This window comes from Amblyraja radiata, chromosome 14 (assembly GCF_010909765.2).
Source record: "Amblyraja radiata isolate CabotCenter1 chromosome 14, sAmbRad1.1.pri, whole genome shotgun sequence".
NCBI lineage: Eukaryota > Metazoa > Chordata > Chondrichthyes > Rajiformes > Rajidae > Amblyraja > Amblyraja radiata.
Window position 1 is genome coordinate 8,926,079 of NC_045969.1, and position 15,420 is coordinate 8,941,498.

The 15,420-nt window shown below is 44.8% G+C and overlaps 1 protein-coding gene across 2 annotated transcripts in view; it reads left to right on the forward strand.

Moving 5' to 3' along the window:
- The first annotated feature begins 1,518 nt into the window (after positions 1–1,518).
- Positions 1,519–15,420, forward strand: part of lca5l (lebercilin LCA5 like) — a 35,512-nt gene continuing 21,610 nt past the window's right edge. For both annotated transcript variants that reach the window (XM_033032449.1, XM_033032450.1), the window contains exons 1-3: positions 1,519–1,770; positions 7,098–7,505; positions 12,808–13,340. In XM_033032449.1, the coding sequence (XP_032888340.1) occupies positions 7,217–7,505; positions 12,808–13,340 (822 nt within the window). In that variant the 5' untranslated portion in view covers positions 1,519–1,770; positions 7,098–7,216. The remainder of the gene's footprint in view (positions 1,771–7,097; positions 7,506–12,807; positions 13,341–15,420) is intronic.

Sequence of the window (15,420 nt, forward strand, 5' to 3'; positions counted from 1 at the left end):
AATTGGCATCTTCATATGATTTTGATCTGAGATGTTAGTTTTCCCACCTACTCAACAGAGGAGCTGCTAGGACTGAGATTTTTCATATCAAGCCAGATATTGTACATTAAGACACTGTCCAATGACGTAATCACACATTTCACATTACACAAAAAGCTCACATAATGTGGTGGCAATATTTACTGGTAGATATAGAGTTATACAGATGGAAAAAGGCCATTTGTCCCGACATAGCAATGCTGATCTGTGCTAATCCTATTTTTCCCATTCTCTCTTGTCCAAAAGCTTTTTAAAATGTTGTCCTTGTATCTCCATCTACCAGCTCCTCTGGCAGCTTGTTCCATATATCCACCTCCCTCTGTGTGAGAACGTAACCCTCGTATCTCTTTTAAATATTTCCCCTCTTATCTACAAATTATTTACTCTAGTTTTTGACTGGAAAAAGACAGTGACTCTTTACCCTATTTATGTCCCTCCTAATTTTATAAACCTCTATAAAGTAACCTTTCAGCCTCCCTTGGCTATAAAGAAACATAGAAACATAGAAAATAGGTGCAGGAGTAGGCCATTCGGCCCTTCGAGCCTGCACCGCCATTCAATATGATCATGGCTGATCATCCAACTCAGTATCCTGTACCTGCCTTCCTCTCCATACCCCCTGATCCCTTTAGCCACAAGGGCCACATCTAACTCCCTCTTAAATATAGCCAATGAACTGGCCTCAACTACCTTCTGTGGCAGAGAGTTCCAGAGATTTACCACTCTCTGTGTGAAAAATGTTTTTCTCATCTCGGTCCTAAAGGATTTCCCCCTTATCCTTAAACTGTGACCCCCTTATCCTGGACTTCCCCAACATCGGGAACAATCTTCCTGCATCTAGCCTGTCCAACCCCTTAAGAATTTTGTAAGTTTCTATAAGATCCCCCCTCAATCTTCTAAATTCTAGCGAGTACAAGCCGAGTCTATCCAGTCTTTCTTCATATGAAAGTCCTGACATCCCAGGAATCAGTCTGGTGAACCTTCTCTGTACTCTATGGCAAGAATGTCTTTCCTCAGATTTGGAGACCAAAACTGTACACAATACTCCAAGTGTGGTCTCACCAAGACAACAACAATTCCAACCATTCTAATCTCTCCTTATAACTGAAGTCTCCCATTCTAGGCAATATCCTAGTGAATGCCTTTTGCACTTTTACCAGTACTACTTCATCTATTCTAAACTGTGGTGAGCACTACCGTTGTGGTAGACGAGAGGTGGGTTGGGATAGGGGAGGTACCGAGATCTACCTCAACCTCGACTGATAACAATCCTGGATAGTTAAAAGCTTTGGGGGCATGTTAACTATATTAAAGGCGCTATGTAAATGTAAGCTGCGATTGCCGTGCTGGGGAACTAGTAGCTTTGGTCCAAGACCTAATCGTGGAAAACAAAAAGTATCCGCTGTCCACCTCATTTTGAATTGCAAAAGCGCAATCGAGGTCTCAAATAGGTTGGGTTGGCTGTCGTTCAGTTTTTGCCGTTTGTGAAATAAAGACAAAGGGCGAGAATGTATCCAGCTCCCTGGAGACCACTGTGAGCGCAAGTGCTCAGAGCGCCGCTCCCTTCGTTTCCAGGGTGATGGAACTAAATATTTGATGCTGTGTCCATTCGGTACCGTTCACCCAACCACTGTTACGCACTCGCCCTTTCAGCGGAACTCGCAGGGAAATGTTGCACATTCCATGGACAACTCCCGTCTCTTTCAACCTCGTCTTTCCCACAGTAAATCGGTAAGTCGAGTTCAGCAATAGATTCGATTTCCACAAAGCTACGAGATATCTTGACCCTTTGAAAAACAATGCCAACACCATGCCTCTCCGTAAACGATTATTCTGCTTTTGTTTTATTCCATAACAGCTTACTATTTAGGGGCATTTTCTGAGATTAGTTAGTTACAAATCGTAATGTGACACAACGCCAATTTAAAAAAAAGGAATTCAATCTTCAGAAACAGAAACATTATTTTTTTAAACGATAACAAACATCAAACGTCACAAAGCTTGATAATAAAATGGGTTCTGTTGATTATCTACAGTGTTTTTGTTTGAAAGGTGGGTGCTGATGACATAACAGAGGAAATCGATAGCTGAGAGTTTTTACTGAACACCATAAAGAGTGAGAGAAACGTTGAAGATGAGAAGTTGATAAACATGATAACCATTTCTACTATCTGGCCTTATCCTAATAATATTAGCATAGAAACAAAATTAATAAGACATTTTTGGTGGTTGCATCTGTTCCAACTCCCTCTGCTCTACCAATAATTGCCATTTTTTCAGTCAACATGACTTTTAGACTTTAGAGATACAGTGTGGAAACAGACCCTACAGCCCACCAAGTCCATGCCGACCAGCGATCACCCCGTAGACTAGCACTGTTTTTACACAGAAGGGACCATTTACAATTTTACCGAAGGCAATTAACTTACAAACCTATAGTGTGTAGTGGGTACAAACCTTGGTCAAAAACCTCTCCTATCCTAAGTGTGGGAGGAAATCGAGGCTTCCGTTGAAAACCCACGCGTTCACAGGGAGAACCTGCAAACGGCGTATAGACAGCAAACGTGGTCAGGGTTGAACCTGGCTCAATGGCGCTGAAAGTAACTCTACCGTTGCGCCACCGTGCTCTCCTGAACAAACTTTTACATAATTGCTGCCATGTTTGTGGATGCATTTTTTAAGAAATTGTCTACCCATTTTTGCATGTAACCAATAATACTTTAATTATGTAAACCAATGTCTCAATTCCATGTTGTTGCAAACATGAAAGCCTATATTAGACCAATGATCAGTAATCAGACAGAGAGGGGGACCTCGTTGAAACTTACCAAACAATGAAAGGCCTGGATAGAGTGAACATGGGGAGGAATATTTCCACTAGTGGGAGAGTCTAGGACCAGAGGGAACAGCATCAGAATAAAAGGATGTACCTTTAGGAAGGAGATGGGGAGGGATTTCTCCAGTCAGAGGGTGGTGAATCTGTGGAATTCATTGCCACAGACGGCTGTGGAGGCCAAGTCTTTGGGTATTTTAAAAGCAGTTCTGGATTTGTAAGGTGTCAGGGGTTATGAGGACAAGGCAGAAGAATCGGGGTTGAGTGAGAAAGATAAATCAGCCTTCATCGAATGGCAGAGTAGACTTGATGGGCCAAATGGCCCAATTCTGCTCCTATAACATGAACTTATGAAGGTTCTTGATTGGTAAGGGTGTCAAAGACTTCGGAGAGAAGGCATGAGCATGGGGTTGAGAGGGAAAGATAGATCAGCCATAATTGAATGACAGAGTGGACTCGATGGGCCGAATGGCCTAACACTGCTCCTATGTCTTATGCATATGAATTTAAGGCAATTGGTGAATATAGCTGCAAGGAGAGATATTTTTAGAGAGCTGTCATCTGATATGAATTGCTGCAAGGTTGATAGAAGCACATACAATATTAACTTTCACAAGTATAAAGTTGAAAAAACCCAGAAGATGCTGGAAGTACTTAGAAAGTTAACTTTGATGCTTTGCCAATAGCTGTATCTCACCCTTCCGAAATGCTGCCTGACCAGTTGAATATTTCAAGTGTTTTATTTTAGACTTACTGTTTTACTTTGAGTGAGAAATAGTTCTAATTAGATAGTTCCCAAAAACAAAATGGAATAATACTCTCCTATGTTGTACGACTAAGCATCTAATGAAGCACCGGACAGCACGAACACTTTCCCAAAAAGTTAATCTGCAAGTCAAATCGGTAGTAAAGAAAGCAAACTCAATGCTAGCATTTATTTCAAGAGGGCTTGTATACAAAAACAGGGGTGTATTGCTGAGGCTCTATAAGGCTTTGGTAAGGCCGCATTTGGAATATTGTGAGCAATTTTGGGCACCATATCTGAGGAAGGATGTGCTGGCTCTGGAGAGGGTCCAGAGGAGGTTTACAAGAATGATCCCAGGAATGAGTAGGTTAACCTATGATGAGCGTTTGTCGGCACTGGGCCTGTACTCACTGGAGTTTAGAAGAATGAGGAGGGACATTAAAACATGCAGAATAGTGAAAGGCTTGGATAGATGTGGAGAGGATGTTCCCACTAGTGGAAGAGTCTAGGACCAGAGGTCATAGCCTCAGAATTAAAGGATCTTTTAGGAAGGAGATGAGGAGAAATTTCTTTAGTGAAAGTATGGTGAATCTGTGGAATTCTTTGCCACAGAAGGCTATAGAGGCCAAGTCAGTGGATATTTTTAGGGCAGAAATAGATAGATTCTTGATTAGTACACGTGGCAGAGGTTATGGGGAGAAGTCAGGAGAATGGCCTTAGGAGGGAGAGAGAGATCAGCCATGATTGAATGGTGGAGTAGACTTGATGGGTTGAATGGCCTAATTCTACTCCTATCACTTATGACCTTATGACTAGCATATACCAGAATATATTTACATAATGACTGTACCTTCCCTTAGAAACCAATATTCATTGACAGGCTTAAGCAGGGTGTGCCTTTAAATGACAAGCAACAGTGTTAATACGCATCGTCAAGGACTGCTCTCACCCCAGCCACAGACTGTTAACCCTCCTACCATCCGGGAGGCGCTACAGGTCTCTCCGTTGCCGGACCAGCAGGTCCAGGAACAGCTTCTTCCCTGCGGCTGTTACATTACTTAACTCTGCATCTTGGTGATTTCCAGCCCCCCCCCCCCCCCCCCCCCCCCCCCCCCCCGGACACTCCTTCCCCCAGAAAAATTGCACTACTACTACTGTATGTATGTATATATACTTATTGCTCATTATTCTATGTTCGCTCTTCTGGGGAGATGCTAACTGCATTTTGTTGTCTCTGTACTGTACACTGCACAATGACAATAAAGATTGAATCTGATAAAGATAAAGATTGAATCTGAATCTAAAGCACACAAAGTGCTGGAGTAATTAAGTGGGTCAGGCAACACCGCAGGAGAACATGGATGAGTGACGTTTCGGGTTGAGACCCTTCTTCAGAACCAGCATCTGCAGTTCTTCGTTTCTGCAAGCAACTGTGTTAGATCAGATTGCACAAGTATCCTACATTTATCAAAAGTTATTTTATTAACAGTAGGAGGAGAAGTGAATACTGCCCCTCCCTTATCCACTTGCAACAGTCCAACATTTACAACTGCACCCCTGTCTCCATTCCACACAGGAGAGGTTATCTAAGGACTGCATATGTAAAAATGCAAGCAAATCAAAGCCCAGATGGAACAGATTACCACAGAAGGCACAGTTCAGCAATATTTTTGAATAAACCGTATGCCTTTGATCTGTGTCATTGGTTAGCACCTGTTTTCCTTTATATTGTTGCGGCGCCTGCTAGCGCACGCAGATATCGAGCCCGGCGTTTGGAAGCCGCGGTCACGTGACTCGGGAGGAGCTGTTGTTTTCGCATGGTTTTTCCCTTGCGCGCGTTAGTTCAGCGCTGACCACCGTCGTGGGCAGACGTGTCTGATAAGCCTGTATGCTGCAACTTGAACTTTTGAATAAAGATCTGTTGAAAACTCCAGTAATCATTTCTCAGACCACTAAAATATATAATTTAACACTTTCCAGTTTTGCTATTTATCATATATGTTTTTCAAAATTATTACATTTACTTATCACAGCTAAAATATTGTACCTTGATACAATTACCATAACAGCTCCTAATCCATTCTGCCACATGTCCTTAAAACTTACCATCTAATACTTTTACGAATGTGAACAAGATAGACCAGATTGCGGTGAACTTTGTGCATATTGCACATCACTGCCTGCAGTACCTTTCCCCAGTGGCACAGGGCTGATCAATGTCACCATCTGCACCAAAGGGGGAATCCCATGAGACAGAACAAACTTCAGGAAGTGCTGGGCATCAGGTGCAAAATTGCTAACGTCCCATTTGCAGGAATGCCCTGAAGGCGTTTTACAGCTCACTGCTTTGAACTACTTCCCCGCTATAACCCAGCACTTCATGCCTTGTTGTGTAAACCAGCATCTGCAGTTCCTTGTGTCTACATTTTAAATGTCGCCGACTGAAACGTTTGAAGTCTAATCATATAGGTTCAATATTTTATATATATATAGATACACAATTTAAAATATTACAATCAATTTAAATACAGTAAAATTAAACTTTGGAATAATTCAAACATTGACTTTTTTCCACAGGGTCAGCAACGTGAATGACGTTGGGTGGATATAGCAACAAAGAAATGCAGATGCTGGTTTATACCTAGGATAGACACAAAGTGCTGAAGTAACTCAGCAGGTCAGGCAGCATCTCTGCAGAAAAAGGATGGGTGTTGTTTCAGGTTGGGGCGTTTCAGTCTGAAGATGCGTCCCGACCTGAAACGTCACCGATCCATGTTCTCCATAGATGCTGCCTGACTCGCTGAGTTACTTTGACATTTTGTGTCTATATAAATTGAGAGACTGTTTGTCCACCAGCTAGCCCTTCTGTAAAGGTGAGGGGCAGAATGCAGAGTCAAAATGCCCCCCTCTCCCCAGCACTCTGACGCTATGCCCAGGGTTGAATTCAAAAATGGAACACCAAGCCAAACCAAAAGAAAAAACATATTACAGGGCTGTTTAGAAAGAGAAGAGTAGGGCTAATCAGATTTTTCTGATGAAGACCCACCGCAGGAAAATTGAACCAAATGGCCGTCTGATGTCCATATGATGATACCTTGAAAAAATCAAGTGAATAATAAAATAAATGAATCACCAAGTGCTAAACTTTCTGGCATATAATGGTAAATTTTAAGAAAGATAATCCAAACTGTTCTTTTGTATTCTAACATATGTTTTTTATTTTTATTAGTTATTTATGTTATGACATCGGATGGAAGCTGTATACCAAATCTCGTTGCGCTTATGTGCAATGACAATAAAAGATATTATTATTATTATTATTATTATATGTTGCATTTTTAGAATATAGAACAGTATAGCACAGAAACATGCCCTTTCACCCTCAATGTTTGTGCCGAAAATGATACCAATACGAAACAAAATCTGTTTAAAAGTTAATGGTGTTCTCCAATATTTATATTTTATTTTTTGTCTTTACAGAAGCTGTGTATGATACTGTACCTTTCGGAACGACCTGCATTATTGGAGGTTTTACTGTGATATCTCATCCAAATGAAAGTTTTCACCAGCAAAGATGCAAATAGGTTATATTCCTGATCATGGCTAGTGAACAGGGTTTGAGGGACAGTTCCTCAGATCAATCCTCAAGGAGACAAGGGAAAGATTCTACTTCCAGTAGCGACAATTCCGATAACAAGACAAACAACAGCAGTAAGAGCAGCACCCCTCGAAGAAATAGTGCGTACACAGAATACTCTGAGGATTTTGACAATCACTGCAGCACTGCTGAATCATTAAAAAGAGAAAATGAAAAAGAAAAAGTGCAGGAAGCAAAGAAAGTGAAAGAGAGTGTTCAGAAAAACAACAACATAGACAATCGAACAAAAGGTATGCTTCTTTTTTCAGTCGATAAACAACATTAATGCAGTAAGATTGCTTAGAGAGGCTATGCCACAACTAATGACGTTAGTAATGATAACATTGCCAGGAAGTTGAGCCAGTGATTTGACATTTTAACAAATTGGAGAGGGTTCCTCAAATTCTCCAGTACCAGTCAAATTCCCAGGGAGTCATGAAGTTCATAGCAAAATGATTTGAGTATAAGAGCAGGGATGTTCTACTGCAGTTGTACAGGGTCTTGGTGAGACCACACTTGGAGTATTGCGTACAGTTTTGGTCTCCTAATCTGAGGATAGACATTCTTGCCATAGAGGGAGTACAGAGAAGGTTCATCAGACTGATTCCTGGGATAGCAGGACTTTCATATGAAGAAAGACTGGATAGACTCGGCTTGTACTCGCTAGAATTTAGAAGATTGAGGGGGGATCTTATAGAAATGTACAAAATTCTTAAGGGGTTGGACAGGCTAGATGCAGGAAGATTATTCCCAATGTTGGGGAATTCCAGAACAAGGGGTCACAGTTTAAGGATAAGAGGGAAGTCTTTTAGGATCGAGATGAGAAAATTATTTTTTACACAGTCTTCAGATCATCATCTGCATTTTTTTTTTTTTTTAAATTTTGGATAGCCACGACTGATCCATATGTTTCCTTCTGTAGGTTTGAGTGGGGGGGGAAGAGGAGGGGGGGGAGAGAGGGGGGGGAGGGAGGGGGGGGGAGAGAGGGGGGGGAGAGAGGGGGGGGGAGAGAGGGGGGGGGAGAGAGGGGGGGGAGAGAGGGGGGGGAGAGAGGGGGGGGAGAGAGGGGGGGGAGAGAGGGGGGGGAGAGAGGGGGGGGAGAGAGGGGTGAGGGGAGGGGGAGAGGTGGGGAGCAGGGAGGGGGAGGGAGGGTGGAAGGAAGGGGGGGGGGGAGGAGAGGGAGGTGGGGGGGGGGGAGAGAGAGTGCCTTTTTACTTCAACCCAAACCCAAACAACTATTTGCAGGCAGTGCTTTTTTACCTCTAACCATATTTTCATTTTCAAACCAAATTAAGGGTACTCACAGTGCTGTAGACATTTGTCAGTGTCATTCAAAGCTCTGATTGAGGCACACCACTTGCAGAGACTGATTGAGGCACACCACTTGCAGAGACTGATTGAGGCACACCACCTCCTGGTTTTATAGTCGCTCCCCCTCCCTCCAGCAGGGGCAGCAGAGAGAATGGGGAATGTTGTAAAAACATTAATATCTCTGTCAATTTTCATCGACGGGAAAAATCCTCGGCACACACGCGGCGGAGGGGGGCTCTGAGCGAGGTGGCCAAAAATGACGGCCGTAGGTGGCGGCGTACTCTCGGAAACCGCAGCACAGAAAGCCGAAACCGGTCAAGAACAGAGTTTTAGTAATATTAGATTAGATTAGATTAGATTAGATAGCCTTTATTGTCATTCAGACCGAAGTCTGAACGAAATTGAAGCAGTCATACATACAATACAATACAATAAAAAACAACAATAAACACATATTAACATCCACCACAGTGAGTCCACCCAACATCTCCTCACTGTGATGGAGGCAAAAGTCTTAGGTCTCCAGTCTCTTCCCTCCTCTTCTCCCTCTGCGCTGAGGCGATACCCCCCGGGCGATGTTACAACTGTCCCGCGGCTCAAACACCGCGGCCCGGGGTGGTCGAAGCTGCCGCCCACCAGTCCTGCTGACGCAGCCGCTGGCCCGCGGCCGAACCCCGGACTCAGGCCACCGCTGCCAGAACACCGTCCCAGCCACTGGAGCACCGTTCCAGCCCCGAGCCGGATCGCCCTCACGTGAGTGCCGTTACCGTCTCAGCCTCGCGCCAAGCCGCCCCGACTGGGCGCCGCTCCTCCCTCGGGCTGGGCCGCCCCGACCGGGCGCCGCTCCTCCCTCGGGCTGGGCCGCCCCGACTGGGCGCCGCTCCTCCCTCGGGCTGGGCCGCCCCGACTGGGCGCCGCTCCTCCCTCGGGCTGGGCCGCCCCGACCGGGCGCCGCTTCTCCCTCGGGCTGGGCCGCCCCGACTGGGCGCCGCTCCTCCCTCGGGCTGGGCCGCCCCGACTGGGCGCCGCTCCTCCCTCGGGCTGGGAACGCCGTACCTCCCCGAGCTCGGCCACTCCGACGGGAGCACCGTTCCTTCCTCGGGCCGGCCGTCCTCACGGGAGCGTCACAGCCCCTCACGGAAGCCCTGTTCCAGCCCCGAGCCGGGCCGTCCTCACGGGAGCGAGCTCAGTGCGAGTCCTGGCGGGCTCTGCCTCCTGAGCCTCGAGGTCGCCAGCTCCGCCATTAGGCCTCAGCGCAGACGGAGGCAGAGAAGGGGAATACGACAAAAAAGTCGCATTCCCCCGCAGGGAGAGACAGCAAGCCCCGTTTCAACCCCCCCCCCCCAAAACAGAAACTAAAAACCAAAACTAGACTAACCAAAACGAAAATAAACAACCCAAAAAACACAAAACAAACAGGACTGCCGGAGAGCCGCTGCAGCCAGAGCCGCGCCGCCACAACATATATAGATTATATGATATGAACTTAGTTTGTGTTAGAGGCTTCGGAAAAGGAAAGGTGGTTGATGATGACACCGAGGCACTGGAGTGCTTCCATTTCTAATGAAACAGTCTCAAGTGTGAGTGATTGTCGATCAGAAACATCGAAGAAAAGGGGAAAAAATACCGAATCATGCAAACAGTGGGCTTTGCAGTGATTGCAATAAAATGTCATAAATCACAGAAGATTAGTTAGTTTATGTGTTAAAAAAAGTAATTGCTTATTATTCACTCCTATATTGGTTGGGAAACATGTACCATCCAAGTAGTTGCATTTCATGACATCATCGCTGGAAAATAAAATTGTGATGTAATTACTTCAGCCTTATCAGAGTTGAGCCCGCGGTCCAAGAAATAACATGGGCAAATATTACTTTGAACACTTGGTCGCCCAGAGCATAGTTCATGGTGAGCCAGAACATACATCGTTTACAAATACAAGAAAGATTATATCATGTGTAGGAAGGAACTGCAGATGCTGGTTTAAACTGAAGATAGACACAAAATGCCGGAGTAACTCCGCGAGATAGGCAGCATCGCTGGAGAGAAGGAATGAGTGACGTTTTGGGTCAAGACTCTTCTTCAGACTAATCTTCGGATCGAGACTTTGGAAGGAGTAGGAGGGGGACCCACAGCCCCATTTATATCAACGGGTCGATGGTTGAAAGGGTCAAGAACTTCAAATTCCTGGGCGTGCACATCTCTGAAGATCTTTCCTGGTCCGAGAACACTAACGCAATTATCAAAAAAGCTCATCAGCGCCTCTACTTCCTTGAGAAGATTACGGAGAGTCGGATTGTCAAGGAAGACTCTCTCTAACTTCTACAGGTGCACAGTCGAGAGCATGCTGACCGGTTGCATCGTGGCTTGGTTCGGCAATTTGAGCGCCCTGGAGAGGAAAAGACTTCAAAAAGTAGTAAACACTGCCCAGTCCATCATCGGCTCTGACCTTCCTTCCATCGAGGGGATTTATCGCAGTCGCTGCCTCAAAAAGGCTGGCAGTATCATCAAAGACCCACACCATCCTGGCCACACATTCATCTCCCTGCTACCTTCAGGTAGAAGGTACAGGAGCCTGAAGACTGCAACAACCAGGTTCAGGAATAGCTACTTCCCCTCAGCCATCAGGCTATTAAACCTGGCTCGGACAAAACTCTGATTATTAACAACCACTTTCTGTTATTTGCACTTTACCAGTTTATTTATTCATGTGTGTATATATTTATATCATGGTATATGGACACATTTATCTGTTTTGTAGTAAATGCCTACTATTTTCTGTGTGCTTAAGCAAAGCAAGAATTTCATTGTCCTATACAGGGACACATGACAATAAACTCACTTGAACTTGAACTTGATCACTTCCTGAAGAAGTTTATATTGATATATGAGGGCCCTTTGTTCAATTGTGAATTATTACATCATAACTGAGTCACCCAGATGTATGTATGAGAAGGAAATGTAGAAACAATGAACTGCAGCTGCTGGTTTACAAAAGGACACAAAGTCCTGGAGTAACTCAACGGATCAGGCAGCATCTCCATATATTAATGCCCCTGTCCCACTTAGGAAACCTGAACGGAAACCTCTGGAGACTTTGCGCCCCACCCAAGGTTTCTGTGCGGTTCCCGGAGGTTCCCGGAGGTTTTTGTCAGTCTCCCTACCTGCTTCCACTACCTGCAACCTCCGGCAACCACCTGCAACCTCCAGGAACCGCACGGAAACCTTGGGTGGGGCACAAAGTCTCCAGAGGTTTCCATTCAGGTTTCCCAAGTGGGACAGGGGCATTAACACAATCTTACGTACACCAGGGACAATTTTACATTTATACCAAGCCAATTAGCCTACAAACCTGTACGTCTTTGGAGTGTGGGAGGAACCTGAAGATCTAAGAGAAAACCCACGCAGGTCACGGGAAGAACGTACAAACTCCGTATAAACAGCATCCATAGTCAGGATTTAACTCTGGTCTCTGCCGCTGTGAGGCAGTAGCTCTACCGCACGTCACCGTGCCACCCTTATAGGTCATTTAGTTATTTAGGTCAGACACATTTGCAGTATTGTGAGCAGTTTTGGGCCCAATATCTGAGGAAGAAGGTGTTGGCATGGGAGAGGGTTATCTGGAACCAAATAGCGATGTTTTGTGCATTGTGTGGCAGGTTTTCTGACTTGGAAACATTTGTCCTGCACTCCAGTCTAGTCCAGAGCAACAGTGTTCCCATGCCAGCAAGTGAAAATGGAGACAGAAGATATGGAAATAAAACAAAACAATTACATAATTTTCACAGAGCAAACACCCAACTCATTTCTTGCTTCAGAGAATACAATCTGAGGTGCACTGAGGATTTTCTTAGCTATTAAACTCTTCCTAGCTATACAGAAAGCAGAAAATAGATGACTGAAGGTAGATAAAAAATGCTGGCGAAACTCAGCAGGTGAGGCAACATCTATGGAAGGAAGGAAATAGGTGCCGTTTCGAGTTTCGCTCCATAGATGCCGCCTCACCCGCTGAGTTTCTCCAGCATTTTTATCCACCTTCGATTTTTCTAGCATCTGCAGTTCCTTCTTAAATTAAATAACTGATGTATGTGTAACGGGTAATTGTAAATATGCGCACAGCAATGTACCGTATTGATAGTTGCATAGAAATGAATCTAGTGACTATGTAGAAGCACCTTATATTTGATACCTTTTGAGATGGACAACATAATATACCGGCACTGTTACTCTTTTCTTCCATAGTACAACCCAAAGCAAGATTGAAAATGCTGCAAAATTGGAACCAAAATGCCTTAAAAAATAAAACACAAAAAATGACTAAATTTACCAGTATGGAGCAAGCTTGTGATTCAGTGACACGGCACATATTGTCAGCCAGACTGAACAAAACAAAGGAATTGAAGAATGAGGTGTATGACCTTCAGAGAGAGCTGGAAAACGCCCGGTTGGAAAACAGGTTGCTCAGGCAACTTCAGTTCCGACACATGAAGGCCCTGGTGAAGTTCGAGAACGAGCAGAACAACCTGCCCCAGTTGTTAGCCAGGCACGAGGGCGAGGTACAGATGTTGAAGGAGATGCTGCGGAAGTCAAAGGAGCAGGACCGGTGTGTGGCAAAGCAGCTGAAGGAGGCCGAGTTGGAGCTGTGGAAAATAAGGAGCTCTCAGCAGAAGCTGAAGACAATCTGTGATAAGAGGAACCTGGAAGAACGGGACGAGCTGACCTTTAAGCTGACGGACCTCACAAAGAAGCTTGAGATCGACCAACAAAAAATCCAGGTGAGCAGTAAATAATATGGAATAAAAGGGGGGGGGGGGGGGGAGAAATGTGGATGCTGGAATCCTGAGCATGAAACATTGTTTTATTGGTGTCCAACTGCATCCGCATACGCTGAGCGGTCAGTACAGTTTTACACTGGGTGAGATTTACAGTCTGTATTAGTAACTGGTTTTATGACTTTGATGTCTTGTCCTGTCACAAATTAAGCTTCCATATCCAAACCCTCCTCATCACAATCACACACCACTTTCCCTATGTAACATCACGGCTGTGACCACCAAATTAGATTGGCCTAGCCGGTCCCCCTCCAGAAAGCTCAGTTCATCCAGCACATCTGATATTAATTCTCTTTCCACACCAATTGCCCATCCTCATGGACTATTATCTCCCAGTCCCTCAGGTAGAAACATAGCAGCATAGAAAATAGGTGCAGGAGTAGGCCATTCGGCCCTTCGAGCCTGCACCGCCATTCGATATGATCATGGCTGATCATCCAACTCAGTATCCCATCCCTGCCTTCTCTCCATACCCCCTGATCCCTTTAGCCACAAGGGCCACATCTAACTCCCTCTTAAATATAGCCAATGAACTGGCCTCAACTACCTTCTGTGGCAGAGAATTCCACAGATTCACCACTCTCTGTGTAAAAAATTATTTTCTCATCTTGGTCCTAAAAGACTTCCCTCTTATCCTTAAACTGTGACCCCTAGTTCTGGACTTCCCCAACATCGGGAAGAATCTTCCTGCATCTAGCCTGTCCAACCCCTTAAGAATGTTGTAAGTTTCTATAAGATCCCCCCTCAATCTTCTGAATTCTAGCATGTACAAGCCGAGTCTATCCAGTCTTTCTTCATATGAAAGTCCTGCCATCCTAGATCCCTAAGAACTTTGCAGAGAATTGTGGACGCAGCCCAGACCGTCACACAAACCAAACCTCCCTTCCATTGACTCGATTTACACTTCACCCTGCCTCGGCAAGGCCACCAGCATAAACAAGGGCGAGTCTCACCCCAGTCACTCCCTCTTCTCCCCTCTCCCATCAGGCAAGAGGTACAGAAGTGTGAAAACGTATGTACACGACATGGAAAATTGTTATCTACTTTAGTGAAGAAATGACAAAAACAGAGTAAACAGAGATAAATAGAGATTGAAAGATACTTAAGTACTTGTCAAATAATATCCAGGTTAATGTGCAGGATCAGAAAGCAATTTTGAGTAACAATGATATGCTACTTTTATTGGCTTGAGCACTTGAGTACAAGAGATGAGACATCTTACTCCTGGTAAAACATAACGTGAAAGTTACCCATCATACTTGCATTAGAGGGAAAGCAGCAAAAGGACCAGCAGGTTAATTCCTGGGCCGTTAGGCTTGGTGTATGCAAAGACTTGGGCTGAACTCTCTTGAATGAGAGGTGATCTCATTGAAAGCCACAAAATTCTTAGGAAGCTTTATGAAGAATCTAGTGAGTTGATATTTTGCCCTGAATGGGGTGTCTGGAAAAAGGGGTCAGAGTCTCAAAACAGTGCGTCATTCGGGCAGACAAATTTCTTCAAGAGCAAGGCTGCGAATCATTCACATTGCCATCCAGCGGAGTTGCGGGGATGCAGTTGCAGTTGCGGGGATATGTAGTTAGTGCTGGAGAGTGGCCCTGATTGGTTACTCCTGGTTATGTTTCTTATCTTCTTTTTTAATGTAACCAAATATATGTGCAACCAACAAACATTATTCTGACCAGAGGAGCCTGTACACACTATGGATCGCTATTCTTGATTTATTCTTATTCAATAACTGATGTATAGACAAAAATGCAGATAATTGGGCTTACTCCCCAAAGGCATGCAAGACTGCCAATGATTGACTATACATCATCCCTTTCATCTTTAGGTGTGCTAATGCCCCTGTCCCACTTAGGAAACCTGAACGGAAACCTCTGGAGACTTTGTGCCCCACCCAAGGTTTCCGTGCGGTTCCCGGAGGTTTTTGTCAGTCTCCCTACCTGCTTCCACTACCTGCAACCTCCAGCAACCACCTGCAACCTCCGGGAACTGCACGGCCTCACATTTATCCACATTATA